The sequence below is a fragment of the Sparus aurata genome, chromosome 24, assembly GCF_900880675.1.
Source record: "Sparus aurata chromosome 24, fSpaAur1.1, whole genome shotgun sequence".
NCBI classification, from domain to species: Eukaryota; Metazoa; Chordata; class Actinopteri; order Spariformes; family Sparidae; genus Sparus; species Sparus aurata.
Window position 1 is genome coordinate 5,565,317 of NC_044210.1, and position 23,677 is coordinate 5,588,993.

Consider the following 23,677-nt stretch of genomic DNA (forward strand, 5'->3'; position numbering starts at 1 on the left):
CGGGCTGAGCTCCTTACTCAGAAATGTAACTGATGCTCGTGCTTTTCCCATTTCAAACGTGGTGTTGGTGCTTCTGAAAAGCATTCACTCTTTGGTTACAACCCCAAACTGTATGACTGTGTCTTTAGAAATAGGCCGCAATGGACAAGTCATTTCATCCGCTATTGAGATAAATACAAAAAAATAACAAAGAAAAATAAGGAAAAACAACCTATGTTTTAAAAAACAAATGGCACAGATACATCTAGATCCCAACAAAATATTACTTTATCGTCGACTAATCCGTTGATTTTTTTCTCTCGAATCGATTAGTTGTTTGGTCCATCAGATGTCAGAAACTGGGGAAAAATGTCTCCGAGATGACGTCTTCAAATGTCAACCCAAATAAATTCAGTTTGATGTCAAAGAGACATAAGGAAACCACAAAGTATCCACATTCAAGAAGCTGGAGTCGGACAGTGTTGACTTAATTTTGCTTGAAAAATTGACTCAAACCGATTCACCTAGTTTTTCTAGTTCATTTGGCGACCTAGCTGTTTTAGTCCTAAATAACAATTAAACATTGAATGGATAAAACACGTAGAGCTGAAATATTAGATTATTAAGAGTACAAACACCTTCACGGTTGGATCTACGAGCCCTCACAACTGAACGTTTTCCAAAGAGAAGAATCTTCAAAAACACACCCACAGATTTCACTCTTCAGAATGAACGCCTCTGTTGGTAAAATAAAAGAATAAAAAAAAAAAAGCGATAACTGACAATGAGGAGCCTTTTCCTTCCAAAACAGAAAACATTTCTGAGAGACAGATTAGCCTCTGAATACACTGAATACACGTCTGATTTCGGCCTTGACAGAGTGCAAACCCTTCTCTTTTTTTGTCTCGTGAACCTTCAGTTTTCTTTCGGTCGCATCTCTTTCAAGTTGTGCTTTGAGCAGAGCGTCTTGACCCGAGGCTGAACATATTTTCGTCACCTCTCAAAATTTAACAAGGACGTTTTTTAAGTGTATAATTCAGCTTCACCGCAACAATTAGAGACGGGATGAAAGTGCTTGCTGTAGATTATTTTTGGGAGTTTACGGGGAGTCCTTGGAAAAAACCTGCATACCTTACAGCAGATGGATAAAGACGGTCCGTCAGCCTGTCGTGCACCTTTTATTACCTGTCTGCTTCGTGATCGCTGGTCAATGATTGTTACAGTAACACTTTCTAATAAGTGTACGACAGAAATCCCTTGGCTGGGGTTTAAGTGGGGGAGCTGTGTCTGTGTAGATGTTGGTAATCCACTTAAAAAATGGTTAAAGGAAAAGTTAAAATCAGTCACTTCTGGAGCTTCAAAGCCAAACAGCATGACGGCGTTCTCTTAAACAACTGAAGTATATGGGGACTTGTTTTAATACTTAAAAAAACAACCAAATACAGCTCGCCTGGTGTAATCCAAGCCTCTGGAAGCCCTGAGATCCCAAATTGATTTTAAAAGACATCATTAATACCACTTCAGAGAGGTGCACGCTAATACGTATAGCTTAGCATCTACAGTAAAGATTCTGGCTTTAAAAAAAAGAGTTTGAAAAACTTCACTCTGGGATCTTGGGACGCCTGGAGACTTTGATCGTACTGTTGGGAGCCATTTCATGTATTTTTTTCCCTCTTTTCTTTTCTTCTTACATTTTACAGGGGCTCTGTGGGACTTCTGTATCAATCCGGAAGTAGGTCATTAGTTTATGTTGCTTTGTTGAGGCGCTGAGGCGATGCACTCGATATCGTACAGTTGGCAGAGTCGCATCCTTTGGACTGTCGCTGAGTCCTTCACAAAGAAATCCACAGTCCAGCAGCGTCAAACAACTTCATCAAATCGTCCAGAGATTTGTTGAGGCAGTTGAGTTATTATTTTTGGGTGAACTTTTCCTTTATTTACTTGTTATTAATTCATTTCGACCCTGGCCTCTATACATGTCGAGTAGATCAAAGGGGATTTTTCAAGACCTGGCAACCCGAAAGTTGTTTTATAACATCTTGTAGATGATGAGTTGGTATTAAATGACTTACTGAGCATTAATACAACCATATGTTATCACTTTAAACCATTTAGGCTGTAAAGGTTCCTTATTACCAGGTTCCTTAAAAGCATAATGACTATAAAGGTTCCAAAGAAGTCCCAAAATGATCAGAAAGAGGTGATCTGACTGTGTTTGGAGGAACATTTTGATGTAAGTGTTCAGTGTGTGGGCTGCAGATGGACCTGCGGGGTTAATCCATGTTGTCTTCTGATATTTTGCGGGTCAAACCGCGTCCCGCGCAGTGCCAAGGTATGATGGGTGCCACACCTTGTTGCCATACCCAGTTGCCTCCCGCTATGTGGCCATTTGGTAGTGCAGTGCGCGTCTTGGACACGGCGCTGCGCTCTCGGCGCTCCGCCGCTCTGCTCGTCTGACAGCACACTCCGCCCTCCCTCCACCTCCATCTCCACCTCAACCAGCGCCGAAGCCGCACCGTAAGAAGAGAGGAGGACGTCCATCCGCGTCTGTGATTGTAAACCGAGGCTCCCCCGCCCCCCGAGCCCAAACCTCTCCAGCCAGGAGACCGGCGTCTCAGCCCCGATCAGTCCCGAAGGTGCGTCCACCGCTCATCCGCTCCGCCCGCCAGCAGCTCCGCGCCGCGCCGCTCCGATCCGCGCCGGGCAGGTCCGCTCGCTTCCCCCCCCTGGAGAAACAGTTTATTCCCTGGAAGCTGGATGAATTATTGGAGAGTTGTGAACAAGTGCGAGAAGAAAGCTGAGGATCGGGATCTGCCTCCTCGCTCCGTCCAGGGAAGACAAGACTCAGCCAGAGTTGTGGACGATAATGGAGGGGACGTCCCTGTATCTTCCTTTTGTTATTTTACTGATGCAATGTAAGTGGCAAATGGAAACTATTCATGCAGAGGAATAACTGTTTCTCTGTCTGCGTTTGTGTTCCTCTACTTCTCTCCAGGGTGTAAAAGATAGGAAATGATGATTAAAGTAGTGGATACCAGCTTCAGTGTATTTGAACTGATCTGGCTACTTTTTTATTTTTAATTATTTCCCTTTTTTTTTTTTTTTTTTTTTACACTAAGAGTCTGTTTATATTCTGAATCGATACTCTGCAAAAAAGTCATTAAATTTAGTGCTCTAGACTTCAAGTCTTATTTACTGACATATCCACTTTTTCTGTGATTTAATGGCTTCTTCTCAAGAGTCTCTCAGCCATATTCTGCCTCAAACTTGTTCTAAAAAGATAAATACAACTGGGGACGTGATTGTGCGTCAGACTTTTTTACGGCACCATCAAAAATTTTGAGTTAAACTGAAAAATTAAAGAAAACATTTTTTTTTTTCGTGCTTTTATTTTGTGAAGTGTTTTTATCCACACTTTCCCAGTTCAGTGGAAGCGGCTCTGTGAGAGTGGGCTGTGGCGACCATGCAGCCACGCTGGGCTCCTGCAAGTTGGCCCTAAAGTTGTGCTTGGCCAGGCGCCACCTTAAGGGGTGTGGGCGGCCCGGCGGTGGCAGGTGGGCACCCATTTTGGCAGATAAGGTGGCATGTCTGTGCATGAAGTCACTGGGTTGGATTAGCACCAGAACCCTCGCACTGTTTTTCCTCGTGTCGAGGTTTTTCCTTTTTTCATAGCCGGGGGGAATGTTACCAGGAGACTGACGGCTCGAGAACAAACAGGAAAAATACAAGTGGGGGGGGGGGGGGAAAATGTCTTTATTAAGAGGCAGGCACCCAACGTTCCCTGATGATCCTGTGTGGAAATCTGTGTGACATGCAGGAAAAAGAGAGAAAAGCAGTGTAGGTCGTGTTGGGACTCCAAGGGAGCAGTAGCAGTTTGAGATGGATGTGATGAGACAGCGAGAGTGAGTGATGCACATTTTACTCTTGTGTTGTCCACATTTTGCCACCTGTCAAGCTACCGGGTCATGAGTTCACAGAGGTGTGTGTGTTGTGTGTGTGTGTGTGTGTGTGTGTGTGTGTGTGTGTGTCCGGGGCCCAGCTTTTTGACAACCTGACAGAAATCGCTCATCGTCGGGGGCACGGATGGATAGGTGTCACCGGTTTTGAACAGAAGCAGCACCGGATCTGCCTCAGCTCCACTGACCGTCTGCGGAGTGTGTTGTTTTAAAAAAAAATAAAAAATACGGAAGGAAATGATTTGGGTGGGACGCTGTGGCAAGGAGACCCAGCTTCCCCTATGTCAACCCCTCACACACACACACACACACACACCGTGTCTGACTGAGACAGCTGTTGCTCACAGGGTTACAGTCAAACAGAGAGGCTTTGTTCGGACGGAGAACACACACACACACACACACGCTCAGTCCTCACCCTGTTTTTCTCTGTACCCCAACAGCCTTGAGACGTGTGTGCCGGCCACGTTATCTATATCACACAGCCAGACAGGGTATGTCCTGCGGGTCCATCTCCTTTCCTCTTTCATTTGTTCCCTGTTAATTTGAATAAGTGCCTTAATTATTACTGCGCCATGCTTTTGACCTCGGCACAGCCCTGGCAACACCCACCCCCGGTCTCTGTAACACTCAGTACGGACCACGTAATGAGAGGAAAGCTGCGTGCCAAGGAGCGAGTGTGCCATCTTTCTATTTTTGCTCAGGCAAGAGGGTGGCTGTCCCTCTGTGAGTTTAAGCTGTCGCAGTGTTTGGTTGATGTTAATGCCACGCACGAGATGTGTGTGTGTGTGTGTGTGTGTGTGTGTGTGTGTGTGTGTGTGTTCGTGTTTGTGTGCGCAAGCTTGTCTGTGTTGAAGCCTTTGTCTAGATGTTTCTGTGCTTCAGAGACACAACAAGCCCATAGCAGGAGCATTTTAATTAGTTCGCCAGCCATATCTGATGCCACGTTTGGAGGACCGTTACAGACCCGCTGCTGTGAATCACATGAACAACTTGAAAACTAAAAGTCTATAGAAGCATTTATTTTTTTTTTTATCTTGTTGGCAAGTGTAGTGGAATTAACACCATGTGGCTGGATTAGGTCAACAGATTCGTCAAGTTCAACAGGGACCCAAGTCTGGCATGCCTGTTTGTTGGACTCACTCCTAAAGTGTGATGTGATAGAATCTAAGGCTAATTCCAGGTGCCAGCACTGGCCCAGCTCTGGTCCGGGTACTGCTGCTAACTGGAGCTGATCCCGGATCCAAATCAGTCCAGACTGGCAATGCCTGATCAATTCTGGCTGCCGTTTAAGAACTAGAATTCACCTCATGATGGGTCTTCGAAGACAAGTTTGCCTGTGATCTACCAGAGGATAACACTCCCTTTAATAGCCCTATGTTAGGAAATATGTGATACTACTTCTTTGTTAGGAAGTACAGAGCCATTTTAAGTTGATATAAGTTTACATTTAGCCACTCAGGTGAGAAGAAAATCCTCGGCCCAACCAGTCTGGCATGCCTTGTTTCTGTCCTCACCCCCTGATGGGTTGATGACGGAATCTTTAATTTCGGCTTCCAGTGATGGTCCAAATCTGGCTCACGTGTTGTTTACTGGAGCTGATTGTTACCCCAAATGAGCCTGCAATGCCGTCACCAAATCTAGCCGCCATACATGGGCCAGTTCCAGCTCTGAGTTGGTCCTCACAGCCAACTGTGCCGACACTCAGCTGCAGTCGGCCCGAGTCAGCAGGCCGTACGCTAACAACTGAGATAGTTTATGGTGACCTCTTCAACTTCTACAAGGTTTAAGTGAGACTAAAAAAAGAGTGTAGTGTTTCTACATTCAGGCCTGGATAAGATTTAGGAGATGTGCATTTGCATCCACATTTACCTGTAACACCCCAACAGACCAACAGAAACATACAGTATATGTGTATCTTTGCAGAGCCATCATTCCAATGTTATAGCAAACACCCATCAGCCACAACATTAGAACCACTGGGGGGGGGGGGGAATACCTTGGTTGCTGGAATTTATGTGGATGCATCTCAACACGGTTTGCAGACGAAGTACACTCCCTTGTAGCAAACGCACTCCCTGTTGGCAGTTGCCACTCCAGCAGGACAAAGTTCACTTCTGCACCAAAAAGAAACTGCCCAGGAACGGCCGGAGGATTGTGAAAAAAAGCTCAGGGTGTCCCCCTGGGCTCCAAGTACCCCACATCCCCATCCATTCAAGCATCTGTGGGACATGTTTAGAGAAAGTTTGATCCTTGGAAGCCTCACCATGAATCGGACTTGGCTCTGACCCATCGAGGCATGGACACAGGACCTCTAGAGGTGTCCTGTGGTGTCTGGCATCAGGGCGTTGGTGGTGAATCCTTTAAGTCCTGTTGGCTGTGAGGTGGGACCTCCATCGATCGGACTTAGATTGGCTTGTCCCATGCGTGCTTGATCAGATCGGGATATAGGGAATTTGGAGGCTTTCAGGTTTATGTTCCATTTCTTGGACCATTCCTTGAGGGGTTGTTCTTGATCTCCATTGGTGTTTGGGTGGGTGCGGCGTGCCAATTCCAGTACCCGGGGTGTCCTAGAAGCACATTGCATCGTAACGACATGATCAATGTTATTCGCTCCAGCTGTCAGTGTCTGTGTTGTTTTTGCTGATCGGTGTACTTCCTGTGGGGTTATATTTTACATTCGGATGTCTCATGCATGTTTAATCTGCTAAAAGCTGTTTGCATGTTTTAAACTCGTGCATTTGCGAGGAACAACCAAAAAAACAACAACTCTGAGCTACATCGAAGCATCACCGGACGGACAGCGCTGAAGTGACGCCCAGCCGTGTGCGCGCTACCGGGCGAACTTCTCGTTGACTTCTCGGACAACAGGCCTTTTATTTGGGCAGCTACACCATGTTAACATTACCCACCATGCAGTTGTGAAGTGATCTGAACAGGCCATGTGTTCATTGTCTGCCTCGACGCCTTTGTAGTTAATTGAGGCCATTGAAGCTGACAGTGTTCATAGTAGTGGAGCAACACAAGTGAGGCACGACACGGGGGCAGCGGGACCTCGCATGCAGAGCTTCTTTTTGCTCATTTTTCGATGTGTGTGCTTTTGTGTGTGTGTGTGTGGAGCAGTGGCGATGTGCAGGGCATGTTGTCAGCCCCGCTACATCTCTGTTCTCTCAAAGAGACACCCTTCAAGGTGGCGGCAGGCCTGGTCTCACACTATGTGACAAGAGCTTCTCCCATTCACAGTCCCACTGTCTAACAGGATCTCACTCTCCTTCAATCCCGCTCTCTCTTTTATTCATGCTTCTGCGGGTCTCTGGTTCCTCCCCACACACACACACACACACACACGCACACACTCCACCAACCTCCACCCGGTCCCCGCTCCGCCTCGCTCTCCTCCACTCCACTTCATTTGTATTCTATTCTTAGGGCCGCTCATCTCTCCTTTGTCGCTCCCTCTCGTCCCTTTTTAATCTCATTGTATCTCCCTCCCTCATCTTGTTCATCCTTTAGTGAGACAATGCTCCTCAGAGGGTGTCGGGAGTCAACACATGGCAAAGCGAAAGGGGAAAGACGGGAGTGTCGGGAGGGAGGGCGTGCAGTTTTAATTCGCTTAGCTGAAAGTTTGACCGACTGAAGCCGGTGTAAATTGAGCCAGCTTCAGGAAAAGCTTTTCAAAGAAAAACCTGAGCGTGCGTCACGCTGCATTTGGCAGATGGCATTATTATTGTATAGGCTGTTGTTTATTTAAAAGCTAATTTAAAAATAGCTGTTGTCGTGACAATTAGAGTGAGTGCCTTTGGGTACGCGCAGAAGTTGCATGCTCTTCGCGTAAGGCCTAACATGGCCACCTTCCTGTTCTTTTCAACACTTCCTGCCCCTTTGTTTCACAGTTTGCCTTCCATTCTTCTTATACCGCCCCTCCCCTCGTGGAAGAAAACATCTGTAAGTCATAGTAATCCAGTAACAATGGGCCTTCACAGGACTTTAATGACAAACAGGAAACCGGACAACTAACAGTTATATCAGTAGAGGAGTTGAGTCTGCATGTGCCGTGCCATTCGCAGAAACAATGGCAGGAAACATTAGAAATGCTGTGTGTGAGAGAGTGTGTTGTGGAAGAATGAAAATTCGCTCATTATCAACCTATGATGTAAAAGTCAGGGGAAGTTTTGTCAGTCGCCCAAACATTTACGGAGCTTGGCGGTTAAAGGGCGTTGCTGCGTTCGCCTACACAACTGAAGCAGATTGTTTCGCAATGTTTTTAAAAAAAAAAAACGACTGAAAAAAAATACTTAAAATGGCTCCATCCAAGTCTGAAACCCCCAAATCCCTAATTGATTTGAAAATAAATAATTCATACCCCTGACGAGTCCTGTGCACGCGCTTCAGACAGGGTGCGTGCTAACGATTTTAGCATCAATGCTAAAGTGAAGCTTTCGGTTTTGAGAGGCGTGTCATCACTTGAAGCGTCTCTTCAATTCCACTTTGTTTCAAAACAAGTCCCCGTCTACTTCAGTCTTTAGGAAGACGCTGCAACGCTTTTTTGCCGCAAAGACACTCCGTAAAAGTTTTCTGGACCACGACACGTCACCGAACTTTCCATCCGATTAGGTGTGAGTAGGCAATGACTACATTTTTCATTTTCGGGCGAACTGTTTGTTTAAGCTTAGACTGGCGAGACCTGAATCCGTGTGTTTCCATACCGCTTTCAGGGACAATGGCAGGAAGACTAAATGTGTGTGTGAGAGAGATTGACTTTGGTGGGCTGGGTTAAGCTCTTTGCTATCAAGAATACATGAAGGTGACATCTTTATTACGCCAAATTAGACGTTTCTCAGAGGTTTTTTTTCGCAGCACGTAATGTTCTGAGCAAAGCACCCCCTGAGCCCCATTCAACATTTATCACTGAATTTCAAAAATGCATGGTCTGCCATCAAAAAAATCTTCTCCCTTTTTTCGTAATTTGCACACTCTTGGGAGACGTCATTGGCTTTGATGCAGAGAGCGTTGACAGTTCTTGCCGTGCACATGTTTTCTAACCCGTTTCTCCCTCAGCTAACCTTCACCCCCTATTTAACCTGTATTTAACAACAGGAGGACCAGATAATAATCCTTCCCCTGTAAACCAATCAACTCACAGGAAAGGCGGCTCCCGCTTCCTCTTCCTGTTTAGGTGTGGCGCATCAGTGACACAGATGGCAGGGGGAAACAAACATGGGTAGCGGGCCGTGCGCTCCACACATCAGGTTAATCTGGGCAGGCCGCTGGTGAGAGTCCTGGTGACCTTGTCCTAACCTGAGCGCAAACAAGACATACGGCGGGCTGCTCCTTGACCGTGCCGGATTAAAGTGGGAGTAATCCTGCCATCACCTCAAATCTCCTGGAGAAAGACTCGGACTGCTACGCCTGCCTCAGACAGTAGTGCAAAGAGAGACCAAAGACGGCCATTAAGCATTCTCCTCTTGCAGTTGGCGGGCAACGTGGAGCACTTTACCTAATTCACCTTGCCCCCTAATGGATGACAAGCAATATTGCGTTCTGAACTGCTCTCACCCCTCTCCTTCTTTCTTTTTTTTTTATCACCCACTCTCCCTCCCCTTCTCTTTCTCCACCAACACCAGGTTCCCCCTCAGTTCCCGTCACCGTGTCGACCAACAGGCACAAGGTGGAGGTGCGCGAGTTCTCAGGTGAGGCAGCAAAAGCAGCACATCTCCCAGCCGCCTCGCCTCGCTCTCGAGGCACTTTTCTTTTCCACCCTCAAGAGTTGCAGCCTCTGTCAGATCCTCTCTGACAGAGGCTATAAATAGACACAAGCGGTTAAAAATGCCACTGATTGAAGGTTTTGCTGTTCCGCCATAAATATCTCATTACCCGCGTTTGCTGTTTTTTTTTCAGACGCCGTGCTGTCCTGCATATTCCACACCGAGAAAGATACCGAACCGCGCATCGAGTGGAAGAAGAAGGGGAAGGATGTTTCCTTCGTGTACTATGATGGACAGTTCAAAGGTGTGAAAGCAGCTTGTTGTTCCTTACCTCCCAGGGTGGCCAAGAGGGCATTTGTTTTAATCAGCTTGCAGTACCAGCTGGAAGTTGTTGCGAAAAACTCCCACCTAGGGCGAGCGAGAGAGAAATGATGAGTTGGCAACGATCTCAGCGCGGCCAACGGTGTTCGAGGCATAAAATCTTAACCCATCCCTTCTTCCCTGATCCCTCTCCTTTGTGGTTTAAGATGTGGATTTAATGGGAGAAATAAATAATGAATCAGACGGCAGCTGTCACCCGGTCAGTCGTTTTTTTTTTTTTTTTTTATAGACGGCACAGTTAGCCCGACAATTCTCTCAAACACGTCAAGTCTCGGAGAGGCCTCGGAGACGCCCGTCGCGAGTCGGAGGTGGTGTGAAGGAGGTGGAGTGAATTACTGCTTTCACAATGTCATGTAACTTCTTAGAAATCAATCCTGGCTCCAAGTACGTTGTAAATGTATGAAAAGTAAAAAAAAAATGTAAAAAAAAAAGACGATAAATAAATGCATCCACAATGTGAAAAGAAAAAGAGAAAAACAAGGACAAACAAGAAATAGGTTAAAGAGATGCAGACTCACTAAGAGTTATAAATATAGAAGTTTATAAATAAGAATGAAAATAATACATTATTTATACACTGGATTAACATGTGGGGGGGTCCTCTGGGTAACAAATCTGCTGGTGCTGTACGGCACCCTGTAGCTCCCAAGTCCAGTTGGTAATCCAGCCTCGCTGACATCAACCATACATTATTTTCACACTCCATTTTAGTCTCTGTCTCTTAAAACCTCCCCTTCCTGGAAAGCTCACTCTCTGCTGGGGGGTTGGGGTTTAGTGACATAACAACCTTAGAGAAGCATGGACAGTTCAAAGGTGTGAAAGCAGCCTGTTGTCCTTTATCCCCATGTTGGCACACAGGGCATTTGTCTTAATCAGCTTGCGTTTGAAGGCACAGCTTCTGAACGCGAGTCGTGAGCGTTTCTTCATGGATTGAGTATTCCTGAAAAGCAGACTTATAAGAAGTGAAAGACGGTTCACAGTAACTTCTTGCCTTCGTTAAAAACCAACTAATCTAACCACACTCCTATAAACCTCATCAACACAAAGCCGACTGGATGATTTGTTGATTTAAAGGTCCCGTATTGTGCTCGATTGCAGCTTCGTGCTTTTATTTTACATGTTTAAATGTAAAAAAAAAAAAAAAAAAAACTACATTATTTTCACACTCCATTTTAGTCTCTGTCTCTTAAAAAGAGGGCTCCTGGAAAGCTCACTCTCTGATTGGTCAGCCCTCAAAGGCCTGAGCAAGAAAACACTCTCTGCTGGGGGGTTGGGGTTTAGTGACATCACAACCTTAGAGAAGCACTGCAGATGGACAGTTCAAAGGTGTGAAAGCAGCCTGTTATCCTGTATCCCCGGGTCGGCCAACAGGGCATTTGTTTCTTCATGGATTGAGTATTTATATACTATTCCTGAAAAGTTGAAGTGAAAGACAGTTCACAGTAACTTCTTGCTTTGTTAAAAACCAACTAATCTAACCTGTGCTCCTACCAGAATACATAACTCCATGAAAAACAACCACTTTGTTTACAGTGAGGCAGCCGTCGAGCTAAAATGATCTTTAACGATGAATATATTTTCGCTGACAACAACATGGACATGTCGTCGTATTTTGAAATGTTGAGGGCCAACTTGTTTGCAGACGGTTCTTCTCACGTCCAGCTGGTATGGAGCAATGGAATATTAATATCAGATTCACGCTCTTTTCAAAATGTGTTTTCGGTCTCCGCCGAGGCTCCTGAGGGAAACACTCGGCTCTTTTAGCTGCCAAATGCTCCACTACGCTCACCAGCTAGCCTCGAGCCGCGTCTGTCTGCCGTTTCATCCCGAGCAGGTAGTGTGCGCTGGGCTTTCAGAGCTTTTTCCCTGAAAACAACTGCGCTCTGTGGCCAAAAAACCTGCTATGAGACAGAACTGTTAAGTCAAACAAACTCTCTGGAAGGAAAACGCTGCAGATTCAGGTGCTGTTTTTCTGTTGCTGCATCACTATGATTGACCCCTTTTCACACTGTCATTCAGTAATGCTATAAAAAAAACACCCGATAACACTGCTTTAATAATATCATGGAGCCTGATCCTTGTTAAATTGTGATGTCTCATATTAAGGCCGCATTAATATAGATTGTGGATTAAAACAGGCTCACAGCGGCTTTAGCCCGCAGCCAGCGAAGACATTTTCGTCTTCCTGATCTTCTTGATCTTCTGTCCTTTCTCTCAGGCCCCTTCAAGGACCGGGCCAGCATCGACGGGGCCACGGTGACACTGCGCAGGGTGACCCAGGAGGACGCTGGGGAGTATCGCTGTGAGATCAGTGCCCCTAACGACTACATCAGCCTGGGCGAGACCAACGTCACGCTCAAAGTCCTGGGTACTACTGAGAGATGATAATAAGGATGAAATATGGATAAAATGTTGGAGGTTTTGCGTACGTGTCTGCAATTACTGCCTTATCCTGTTCTCCAGTGCCCCCGCACACCCCGTCCTGCGAAATCCCCAGCGGGGCAGTGACGGGCTCAGTGGTGCAGCTGCGCTGTAGGGACCACCAGAGCATCCCGCCTGCTACATACTCCTGGTTCAAGGACAGCCAGCCAATCAGCCCGTCCCGCCAGGCCAACGCCACCTATGTAATCAACCAAAACACAGGGATACTGGTGAGTGTGTTTCCCCAAGATAAGGAAACAGTGTTTACACTGTCTCCATGTCGAGGAGACGAGCCTGTCGAGCCTTATTCAAGGTGGTTTGATAACGGGTATCGTTTCTGAGTCTTGCTCAAGGACACTTTAGCCGAGCAGATGCTTCAGATTTTAAGCGCCGTCTTTTTTTTTTTTTTTTGACCGCATCAGCATAAAAGTTTTTCCTCCTCCCTTCTCCGTCTCCACCTCAGGAGTTTAAGGCTGTAGCCAAAGAGGACACCGGCCGATACAGCTGCCTGGCTTCCAACGGGGTGGGGCAGCCCAAGATGTGCGAGGGCAAGCAGATGACGATAGGTGTGTGTGTGTGTGTGTGTGTGTGTGTGTGTCCACATTTCCTCCTGCCTCTTCCCCCCACACCTTTCAGCACTGGACAAAATCAGGGATGCAGTGGAGAGGAAACACCACTTTATTTCACCCTGCTCCTCCAATCCGAAACACCTTTGGACACCCACTTAAAATTTTAAAGGGCGACTGCGTCTATTTTGGGAGAAATTAACCGAAATGACGCTGCTTTGTTTAAAAAAAAAAAAAAAAAGCTTTCTAATAAATTATATAATGTACTCCAGGTAAATGCAAGCGAGCATTTTTTATGCACTTAATAAATTATTGGAGTACAGTGCTTTTAAACGCGCCTTTCCTGTTTGGAGAGTTTGTAGGTACAGTTGTTGGAGATGTAGTGCTTTTGTCCATCTGTTCACTGCTGCATGTGTACATCGTAAACCGACTCTAACTCAGTCGCCCTTCCCCGTCCCCCTGTCACTTCCAGAGGACGTCAACGTCTCGGCCGTGGTGGCAGCAGTGGTCGTGGTCTGCCTGGTCATCGTGATCTGCAGCTGCGGGGGATTCCTCTTACACCGCAATGGCTTCTTCAGCCGTGAGTCTGCCTCTGTAGCTCAGTCTGGTCCAGTCCTATTAGTCTGTTTGGCATGAACGGCATCAATTAATAGAGATATTGTCCTTTAGCCCCCCCACCCCCCCCAAAAAAATTGACATTCACTCTGTTTTCTCTTCCACGCTGCTCTTGACTCATCCATCAGCAGGACACAGAGGAAGGTAAGAGCTCTGTGATTGCATTAACATTGATGTGAACAAACACAGGCTAATACTCCTACACACTGAGATCGAGACAGGAGGCGGTGGGGGAGGGATGGGTGTGTTGTTGCACTTAGGCTGCGCGTCTGCGTGCTGAGTCAGGACTGTACAGAGTGACAGCTGTGGCCGTGTGTGTGTGTGTGTGTGTGTGTGTCTCTATATATGTGTGTGTTTTTCCCGAGCCACAGCAGCGCCTGTTTTTCTACTCATCCCGTGATTGGCGCTGACAGATGTAAAAAAAAAAAAAAAAAAGAAAGAAAAAAAAACTTTTTTTTGGACAAATCGATCGCCACTTCCCAGCAGAGGTACATCTGTTGAAATCGTGTCACAATCGTGGCGGGACAGATGATCGAAAAAAGAAAAAAAATAAATAAATCAAAATGCAGACGATTACAGGAGGAGAAATAATCAGAGCAACCTAATTATGGAATAATTACTGGCTGTTAATCAGAAGGAGGAAAATATTGGCATTAGACAGAATTGCAAGCAATTAAACTGATTGGATGGGTAATTTGAAATGGATGATTTAGATATTGAGGAGATTGACGAACGAGACTGTGGTGTAAAAAGAGTGCTGTGCCTTTACACACAATGAGAGGCCCTGTCGTGTAAACACACCAGAGTGGGTGGGCGTGAGGACGTTTTTCTGATGCTTGACTGGCCCGTTGAGCCAGAAAAAAAAAAAAAACACAGAGACATAAATGCCTGTCCTCATGTGACTGGCCCCTCTACTGGCTCGACTTCGCGTTATTTGATTACTGGCTTGTTACCGTGCGAGCGGTTTGATGGAGAGTCATCACGGAGCTCCCCCTTGAAGCCGATGCGAAAAGCTCTTTGTCTAGGTTAAAGTCTGATGCTTATCCCAGTGAGCTAACTGGAGCTGTCAGTGTCAACTTCCTATTTATAGAACAGGCTCCTTCACAAAGACTCAAAGACAATGTGACATGATATCTGATGCACCAATAGTAGGCACAAGTTAATGGAGTAGAAATGCAGATCTGGGGTTTTCAAGGGAAAACAGTGGAGGGGACCTGGTTGGACGGGTGAATGTTTGTCAGATTGTGTGATACTGACCACAATCCAGCTTTAAACTGTTGATGACTGCCGTGAGAAAGGAATATTTGTGCTGAAATTTCAGATCCTAAAATTAGAGCTAGGCAGATTTCCCTTGTTTCCCTCTACTAAAGTGCAGCATTTCAATTCCTTTCCACGTTCTGTCAAACGAGGAATATGATGTGGCTCATGACGCCCAAAGCCCCTCTTTGGTTGAACTGTTCTTAAACCTCACGGTCAATATTTATGTGACATTTCATTTAATATTCATCAAACTATTGCATGATTATTTGGTACCACAAAGAAATGTTGTCATGTTTATATTTGCATCTTTCTGCAACGGTTCGAAACCCGCCAGTCACCAGAGGGGACACGGCCCCCTCCAGTATTACACTGATGTCTTCCACTTTCTTGTCAGCTAGTTTCCTTCCCTCCCCTCCTAGTAAGCTAGTTTCCTTCTTTTCCTTCCTAGTAGCTCCTTTCCTTGCTTCCTTCTTTCGAGTAAGCTAGTTGGCTTTCCTTCGAAAGAAAGGAAGGAAGCAAGCAACAAGGAAATCAGCAAGTTGCTCTCTTTCAAAACTTCTGTTGCTAATGGTTTATCGTCACATAACCCAGCTTACAATTGCTGAGAAACCAGGGGAGGGGACAGGCACACATTGGATTTGAACCGGACCTCTTGCACCTTTGGTTACTGCAATAGCACCGCTGGTTGCTGAACTGCCAGTTGCAAAACCCTCTGCACTACCAAGTCCACTTCGCATTGGGAGCTCTTCTCTGGGCGCTTTTGACTTTCAGCTTTTCAGTCTGACTATTATAAGAATTGAACCCAAACAAGACTCAAACCCACGACCTCAGGAATGCTGACCAGGCTTCTGTCAGCCTGAGCTAACAGATCTGACAGATGTTGTCCTTTTCTTTCACATTTCACACTTTTGAACGTCAACCCTCAAAATTTAATCAAGACTCGAACACACAACCTCATAAATTTCAACCCTTGTTTTACCCTGCTGCCAGCCAGTTGCTTAACCCACCACACTACAAAGCCTCCTTCACGATGTGAGCTCTTCTTTGGGCGCTTTTCAGTCTGACTATTATAAGAAATCGAACCATGAACCTCAGAAACTGCTGAGCAGACCTCTATCAGCCCGAGCTAACAGATCTGACAGATGTTGCTCTTTTCTTTCACATTTCACTCTTTCAAACATCAACCCTCAAAATGTTATCAAGACTCAAACCTACAACCTCATAACTTCCATCCAGTGTCTTAGCCTGCTGAGCTATCGTGAAGAGTGAAGAGTCTCTCAGAGGTTTTCACTCGTTCTTCCAAACAGCATCAACTTTATAAAGAGTCACGAGCTTTGGACTATTTAATTTGAAAAACGGTTATCAAAACTCAGACAGATTTAAACCTAGAATCTCAGAACTTCATGACAGCCCTCCAACTCACTGAGCTACCTGGACATCTACCTTGGGAGAGTTTGGTTGAATTCAATTAAAGCCCCCACAGTGGAAGACTGAGAGCCACTGAGAGACTGGCGCTTCTGATGAGAGATATGCTTCGTTTAGCTGTAGTCAAAGACTTGACGAGTCTGATGAGTTTTTCATCAGTAGAAGATAATTAGATAATTGTTATTTTGAATACTCATATTAGGAAAATAACATTGTAATACCTTAATGGCAACGGCTGGACATTCAAAGTGCCAACTGCACATCAGGAGCAATTCGGTGTTCAGTATCTTGCTCCAGGACACTTCGACGTGCGGCTCGGCTCGGCTCAGCCTCATGAGGGCACCCCAGGATATTTCCCTTTAATGAAAAGATAAAGCAAACATTAAGGGGCCTGAACTGGAGCCTTGGGGAACACCAAACATGGAATGCCACCTAGGAATAAACATACAGTTACAATAAGTTTTTAGTGCATGTTTAGGTGTTAAATGTCTTGCTCTAGGACGATTCCACAGCTGTAATGCAAACTAAAAAAGGCATTTTAAATTAGTTTCATAAGGATTTAAACATTTTACTGTAAATTGGGGTGTTGGATTGCTGCATGTGATTGGCTCACCACTTGACCTGCTCACCACAACATTTCGTTAAGCTCTGCTGCATCACGATTGGCTGCATGTCCATACAGCGGTGCCCCCAGTGTGAAATATTAAATAATTCATAAACGTGTGTGAAATGGAGTCCGTAATGTTAATATCAAGCTTACACTTTTGTTTTTGTCATTACAGAGCATGTGCTGTTGTCCCTGTAAACCTAGCTCTGTTTGTACATTTGATTTCTATTTTAATGTCCGTTAATGTTTGTTGGTAGGTTGATTAGTTTGTCATTAGTTAGAGTTAGAAGCCTATTCAAACTCAAATCTGCAAGCAATAACCTGAATATATAAAAATAATAAAACAAAAAATAAAGGTACAAATCAAATGTTCAATTTTACAGGATTACAGCAACAAACTGGTACAGCGCATCCTTTGTAATTAGATATAAAAGTCTATTTTCTCGCACACCTTTATGAATGATATAATATTGCATACTAATAACCCCCCACTCCGATCAAGCATGGTGTGCAGTGTGAGTACAAAGTTACCCCCTCCCGCCCCCTCTTGTTGACCCTTTTTGAAGCCAACACAAATACCCACACAGGTCATTTTGGATCTCCCAGTGTCATGGTGCAGCCCACATCAGCAGCCAAACCCTGCACAGAACTGAGGACACGTGAGTGTGACCCTTAGGCCAAAAATTTCCAGCCATAATTATTTAATAATTATTTGATCTATATATATATATATATATATATATATATATATATATATATATATATATATATATATATATATATGTATATATATATGTATATATATATATATATATACCACAAGCTGTTAAATTTCCATCAATGTCAACCGATGTTTGTCCGTTTTTGAATTATATCAAGATTATAAGGATTAGACACTTAGATTAAATGACTGACAAAATCTGGCCAGATGGGAAAGAGGTCTGACTGACTCCACTCAGGCTTGATCACTTCTTCCTCTTAATTTTCAATTTTGGTACTACTCTTGTGTTTTTGTTAAATATAAATCCAAAACTAGGAGACTATTAGCTTAGCATAAAACAAGCTAACGAGCTTGGCTCATTCTAAGGGTAAAATCCAAGAACATTCAGTTGCCTGTTTATTAGCGACACCCGGATAACACTAATGGAGCCTAATACAACCTTCCAGACATAAATTTGACATTCAAAAAGGTTGTAATGTTCCGTTTTTCTCAAAACATTGTGGTGACCGCGGTCTGTGGCTCTATAAGACTGCCTGAGTTTGAGCTAGGTGTACTTAAACTGTCAAAAACACTGAACTCCGCTTTCCTTACACATTCCTCTCCAGCTTATTAAAATCCTGCTCATTCGTTGAGAGTCCAGTCAGACTCTTCTTTTTTTTTTTTTATACCCATCGGTACATTTGCCATGTATGATGTGCATTATTTATGCAAGGCAAGATATGAGTCAGGACAGAGCTGTCCGCCTCGAGTGTCTTCTCCTCTTTGTGACTGTGTCAAACTGTCCAGTGTGCTTACCATGTCTATGTCTTTCAGGTCCAATGTCAACTACATCCCTCCGCCCCAAGAAGTAAGTTGTCTTTTTTTTCTCTGTCCCCCCCTCCCCTCCGGCTTCCCCTCATGTTGGGTTCATGAGCGAAGTGCTGACTCGAGCGTCTCACATTTACTAATGAACGTTGCTGCGTTTTTGATTGAAATCACAACACGGCCGCACGGAGCCGTAATTCTTAACCGAGTGAACGATCCAGTGACTTGTTTTTTTTCTGTTTTCCCTCCTCAGGATTTTAAACACACCCAGTCGTTCATGCTCTGAGAAGCTGGCCTTCCTGTGAGAACACGTCACCCCTCGTGATAAGGTGCCAACACTGGATTCTCTGATTTATTTTCACTCTGGACTCTGAATGAGCTCTTGATCTTCCAAAACTTGCTAATTTCAATCTTCCTCTTCCACTCCTTTTGGATGGCTTATGACAAGCAAATTTACAAGGCTTTTTTTTTTTTTTTTAATACTCTTGCTTTGATGTGTGGGTCGCCTTTTCAGTGACGTTTTTTCTGCTCTGATGGGATTAAGTCCAGTTTCATGGCACTCTGCTCCCCCCTGGTGGTCACAAGGTGAAATTCCAGTTGATCTGAATGATCCAGGGTCCCAGCAGAGCTCTTCTCCAGATTGTGTTTCTTCCCCTCTGCAGGCCAATCTTTTGTAACTACCTTTTGTTTTTCCTTTTACCAAAGACTGACCATTTCATTTAAGTTTTCCTTTAAAAAGATTGAATCATCACAAGGGAGTTCCGCTCCAAAGCCATATGGAGAGCATTGTTTTTTTTCAATCCACACAAACATAAATGCAGTTTACCTCAGCGTCTGCCAATGTTTCGTCTTCTGTAACACTGGGGGCCGCAGCTTCCCGAGGGCCCACGCCAGATCCCTGTGATCTAGGTAACAACGTGGAACCGGACCAAGAGACCAGGAAGCCCCTCCAGTCAATTATATTGAGACCAATCCCATTCCATCCTAATGTGCCTGCATGGTCTTTTTATATATATAAATATATATATATATATATAAATATATATACCTTGTGCCTTTTTAATTTGTCTGTCATATTTATCTATGGAATCACAGTTTTTTGTAAAGAACTTGCCTTACTTTTTTCTGTCTTTCTATTTTTGTGCCACTGTTTGTCAATGTTTATCGAAATGGAGTGTCTGTTTTTAGACTGTGTGTGAATGGATTGTTCAGAGTTTTATTTGAATGGTGTATCAGTAATAAAAGGTTTTTCTATTCAAGCCCTAGTCGCCGTTATTATCATAATCACTAAACACAGTGGTGGAAAGTAACTAAATACACTTGAACTACTCCAGTCCTTTTCTTATGTAAAATAAGACCGGCAGAGTATAACCATTTCTTAATAAACAGATTATAAAGCATTTCATTAACAGTGAAATAACTAGTTAACTAATGTTTCATGAACTACAGCACTGATGTATTTCACTAAAGCTGGATTATAAATTGTTTTTTTTGTACCTGTACTATATTATTAGTGCCTTGGTCCTCAAACTAACTGCGTCCGTTCCATCCACACGTTATCACATACATGCTGAAAGCCTCTTCTGTATTCCCACAGAGGGACATGCTGAAGCTCAGCAAGCACAAGATGTTCATTAATGTTTCAAGTGCATTTCCTGCTGACAGCCATGTAAAGCGTCAGAGACAGGTTGATAGACAGTTTTCGCTCGGAGCGAGAGTTCAGTCCTCAAATCACAGTTCAATATTTAAAAGTGCTATAAATAAAATGCTTTAACCCGCAGGTCTTCCCACTTGAGCTTTTTTTTTTTTTTTCAATAATTCAGCCAGTATGGACCAAGTAGGATTTGACTAGAACGGTATCTCACACGAGGTTGTTGAGTATTCAAGCACAGCACAGCTCCTTTCACATGATGTTTTCTAGAATTACCTATTAGAGGCCATAAGAATAAATAAAGTCTGATTAAGATGGATTTTAAGATTTTAAGATTTAACAAGCAGCATGCATATCGTGCCGTCTTTTAATCTGGACCCCGCATAGCTGCAAATCGGTGACCCAAATCTCGGTCCGTTTTCTGAGCTCTACATTAAAGCTCGGCTGCACAATCGCCAAAATTCTAGGCATCAGGTCAGATGGAAACTCAACCTTTCTGCCGCTTTCTTTTTTTTTTCAGTTTCAAAAACTCATCCTGGGGACAGGCTTAATGCATTTTTGACCTTGTCATAATGCAGCACACTTAAGAAAAAAATTCAGAGGATAGCCAATTTCAATCTAGGTCAATCAAAACCTTGACACTGTTATATATAAATTATAAAATACATCCATGTATCAATTACAAACAATTCTAATGCAAATTCAGCATAGTTTCACTTATGTTAAATAGCATATGTCGGTATATCTACAAGAGCTTTCAAATACGGGTGCCACCTGTGATTATCATTCCATTGTCTATGGGGAAATATGTTGTTCTGCATTTTCCAAAGTCCTCAAATGTCTCATTTTGTCCACAGCCCAAAGATATTTAGTTTGCCATCATAAAGGAGTAAAGATACTACTACTCCAAGCGATGAATTTAATACTTGACAACTGATTAATCTTTGCAGCTCGACTTTGAGCAACCTTTTACTTATCTGAGTAAACACTTTCAAATCCATGGCATTTTCTATTTTTGGCAGGGACAGGAGATTGTATTGTATCTGAAAATATTCTGATAGATCACAAAACATAAAATGAGATATTGGACAAGTTACATAACAGTAAATGTGACATTATTTTTAGAGATAATTTGCACAGTTATGATTATAGCGTCGCAAAAATGAGTCTGTGGGAATCATCAAGAAGCAGCTTCAATGTGTGTCATGGTTTAATCCACTATCTTTTTATTAAATACAACATATTGGTGACATGTAGGAGATATACAACATGGAAAGCAGTTACTTGGCTCCATCCTCGAACTTGGGATCTGAAAAAAAGAAAAGTAAAGAGACAACCATTAGTGATAGTTGTTGTATATTGAATCCCCTAGTGAAAGTGAGACATACTGCAGCTGTACAAACCCTTGATATGAGATTTTACATGTAGACATGGACCACAGGGATATATAGCAACTAGCTAGATGTAGGTTCATCAAAAATGCATTGAAGCTCAGAAATAAAGGCTTCCTGAACAAATTTCAAACAGAATGAGAAAATCATTTGGCTTTGATACATGTCACTATATATAGACACAGACAAAGCCCCAAATCACAGTGCATCTCTGCAGTGGCAAGGGATAAATATTTATGAGGAGGAACTGTGAGAGAGCAAAGAATAACTTCAAAGCACACACAATCTTTTAATTATCATTCTGACTGTGTGGCACATCAAACGTCACAACTTTTCTCTGATGTGATGGACAATTTTTATCCAGTATCTGGTTTTAGACACATGCAGCTCTCATGCTAAAACAATTACGAAATAAAGTGTGTGTCACTAGGCCCTTCAATAGCTCATTTGTATGTCAGTAAACCAAGGCTAATGTTAAACCTTTGCTCATTGCTCTGGCAATGCTATATTTAAAAAAATAAATCAGTGATCCCCAGACTCATTACTTCTAAGCATTGATCAATAAATTAAACCCTGTCTAAATTAAGAGGTCCTTTTTTACGTATTCCTGCCACTTGTCTTTTTAACTGATAAATACATGAAACAATTGGACAGAAAACATTAACAGTATAAACTCTGTATAAACTCAAACTAACCTGTGAACTTGAAATCTGGGAACTTGACGAAGTCGCCTCCTCCATATAGCCTCTGCAGTTTGGTGACCTCTTCAGACACGTTCTTCTGGTAATCAGGTCCTGCATCCACAAGGCCACCTGAGGTCCTGGGAGAGCAGAGGCATCAAATATCACCAAATGTTCAAGAGATGAGCATGACAGCAATGAATTGAGGAGATGCCATGAATACAATGCAGGACTGTAACTGCATGTAATGCTAGAGAAGCCAGACAGTAGCTTCAAACAGCTTTCAAGGGCATGGAGTTAATATTTCACTAATGGCTAAACTTCTATATGTACTCTGATCTAAAAAGCTAGCCTGCCCAAACAGAGCAGGGACGTTTAATGTGGGTGTATGACAGAAGTTGTGTAGGATCCACTGACTTGCTCTTGCCCTTGTAGTCGCGGATCTTGTCCAGGAACAGTTTCTGGACGGGGTCGAGCTCCTTGGCCCGCTGGAAGAGGATAGCAGACATGCCGATGTTCCTGCGCAGGGTGAGGCTCACTGCGGAGCGCAGCACGGAGGACAGCTGGAATAGCCGGTGAAGTGCCATCTGAAGGAGCAAGCATCCATGTTTTTAAAAACAATATACAGTGACCCTGTCTCCAGATCATACGTAGGTTAATAGGAAACGCGTAGCCTTGAATTGCGTTAGGAGGAAGTAGCTGCTAGTGTACAACGAGCTGGGGTTTGGAAATGAAATCCTGAAAAACAAAATGCTAAATATTTTTTGTGTATCAAGACTTGAAGGACTCCCTCACCTACTAACCTTACAACACCTCAAATATGGACGTGCTGCTGGCTAGCTGAATGCTGCTTAATGTTGGGATTAGCCAGCTAGCTTTCAAGTTGATAATAGTTAGCTGCTTTTATCAACACCGCTTGCTTAGCTTAATGACATTGAGTTGGCTACAAAATAGACAGTTGCAGCATAATAAGGTATTTTGGAAAGCATAATTCCATTGATAATTTACATCAACAGAGCCAAGACAACATTGTACGTGGCTAGAATGTTTCATTATAGCTTGCTAGGCTACATGTTTACAACTGCTATTGCTAACATGCTAAGCTAACTTTGGCTGACGCGACACAGCTTTCAAACTGTGTCCTCCGTCGTTATTGAGCTACAAGAAATTATTTCAGCGTTTCACGCATTATATAAATAAACACGCGTCTGTCAGTATGCGCCGTTGTGAAAAATAGGGTCAGTTTAAAATGTTTGATAGCATTTCTTTCAGCAGCGCAGTACTCACCTTGGATTTGACACTTTAGCAGAGGAAACCAAATGTGGAGGAGCGCGGTGGATTGTGGGAGGTGAAAAGGAGGCGTTCGCGGACGTCAAGATGGCGGCTCCTTTGCGCAGCGCTGCGCAGATTTAGGTTGACCTCACATAACACCAAAGTGTCCTCAATATGCTAAAGCAGCAGATCCTATAGGTTTATTTGAACTGGAAAATATGCTTTTAATGTTGTGTCATTATC

The 23,677-nt window shown here is 43.8% G+C and overlaps 2 protein-coding genes across 4 annotated transcripts; one reads left to right on the forward strand and one right to left on the reverse strand.

The window, feature by feature from the left end:
- Window positions 1-2,283: 2,283 nt before the first annotated feature.
- On the forward strand, window positions 2,284-19,699 carry jam2a (junctional adhesion molecule 2a). 3 transcript variants are annotated; one of them, XM_030409363.1, is made up of 11 exons: window positions 2,284-2,894; window positions 9,560-9,625; window positions 9,834-9,944; window positions 12,240-12,389; window positions 12,485-12,672; window positions 12,906-13,008; window positions 13,481-13,588; window positions 13,752-13,767; window positions 17,503-17,574; window positions 18,450-18,483; window positions 18,694-19,699. In XM_030409363.1, exons 1-11 carry the CDS (start codon window positions 2,846-2,848, stop codon window positions 18,724-18,726), a joined length of 930 nt encoding a protein of 309 aa, XP_030265223.1. In that variant the 5' UTR covers window positions 2,284-2,845; the 3' UTR covers window positions 18,727-19,699. The 3 variants fall into 3 exon arrangements, with proteins under 3 accessions (XP_030265223.1, XP_030265224.1, XP_030265225.1); XM_030409364.1 differs by having other exon boundaries at window positions 2,285-2,894; window positions 13,755-13,767; XM_030409365.1 differs by lacking the exon at window positions 17,503-17,574 and having other exon boundaries at window positions 2,313-2,894; window positions 13,755-13,767.
- Window positions 19,700-21,283: 1,584 nt separating this feature from the next.
- On the reverse strand, window positions 21,284-23,582 carry atp5pf (ATP synthase peripheral stalk subunit F6). Its single transcript, XM_030409325.1, has 4 exons — window positions 23,450-23,582; window positions 22,580-22,749; window positions 22,178-22,302; window positions 21,284-21,400 (listed from the first exon to the last, which is right to left on the reverse strand). Exons 2-4 carry the CDS (start codon window positions 22,747-22,749, stop codon window positions 21,372-21,374), a joined length of 324 nt encoding a protein of 107 aa, XP_030265185.1. The 5' UTR covers window positions 23,450-23,582; the 3' UTR covers window positions 21,284-21,371.
- Window positions 23,583-23,677: the final 95 nt, after the last annotated feature.

Excerpts from the sequence above, each read along its gene's own strand:
- atp5pf (XM_030409325.1), bottom strand. The coding sequence starts at position 22,749 with ATGGCACTTCACCGGCTATTCCAGCTGTCCTCCGTGCTGCGCTCCGCA. Across the intron at positions 22,303-22,579 it reads GACTACAAGGGCAAGAGCAA|GACCTCAGGTGGCCTTGTGG; the intron begins GTCAGTGGATCC and ends CTGCTCTCCCAG. Across the intron at positions 21,401-22,177 it reads CCCAGATTTCAAGTTCACAG|ATCCCAAGTTCGAGGATGGA; the intron begins GTTAGTTTGAGT and ends TCTTTTTTTCAG.
- jam2a (XM_030409363.1), top strand. The coding sequence starts at position 2,846 with ATGGAGGGGACGTCCCTGTATCTTCCTTTTGTTATTTTACTGATGCAA. Across the intron at positions 9,626-9,833 it reads GGAGGTGCGCGAGTTCTCAG|ACGCCGTGCTGTCCTGCATA; the intron begins GTGAGGCAGCAA and ends TTTTTTTTTCAG. Across the intron at positions 12,390-12,484 it reads CGTCACGCTCAAAGTCCTGG|TGCCCCCGCACACCCCGTCC; the intron begins GTACTACTGAGA and ends CCTGTTCTCCAG.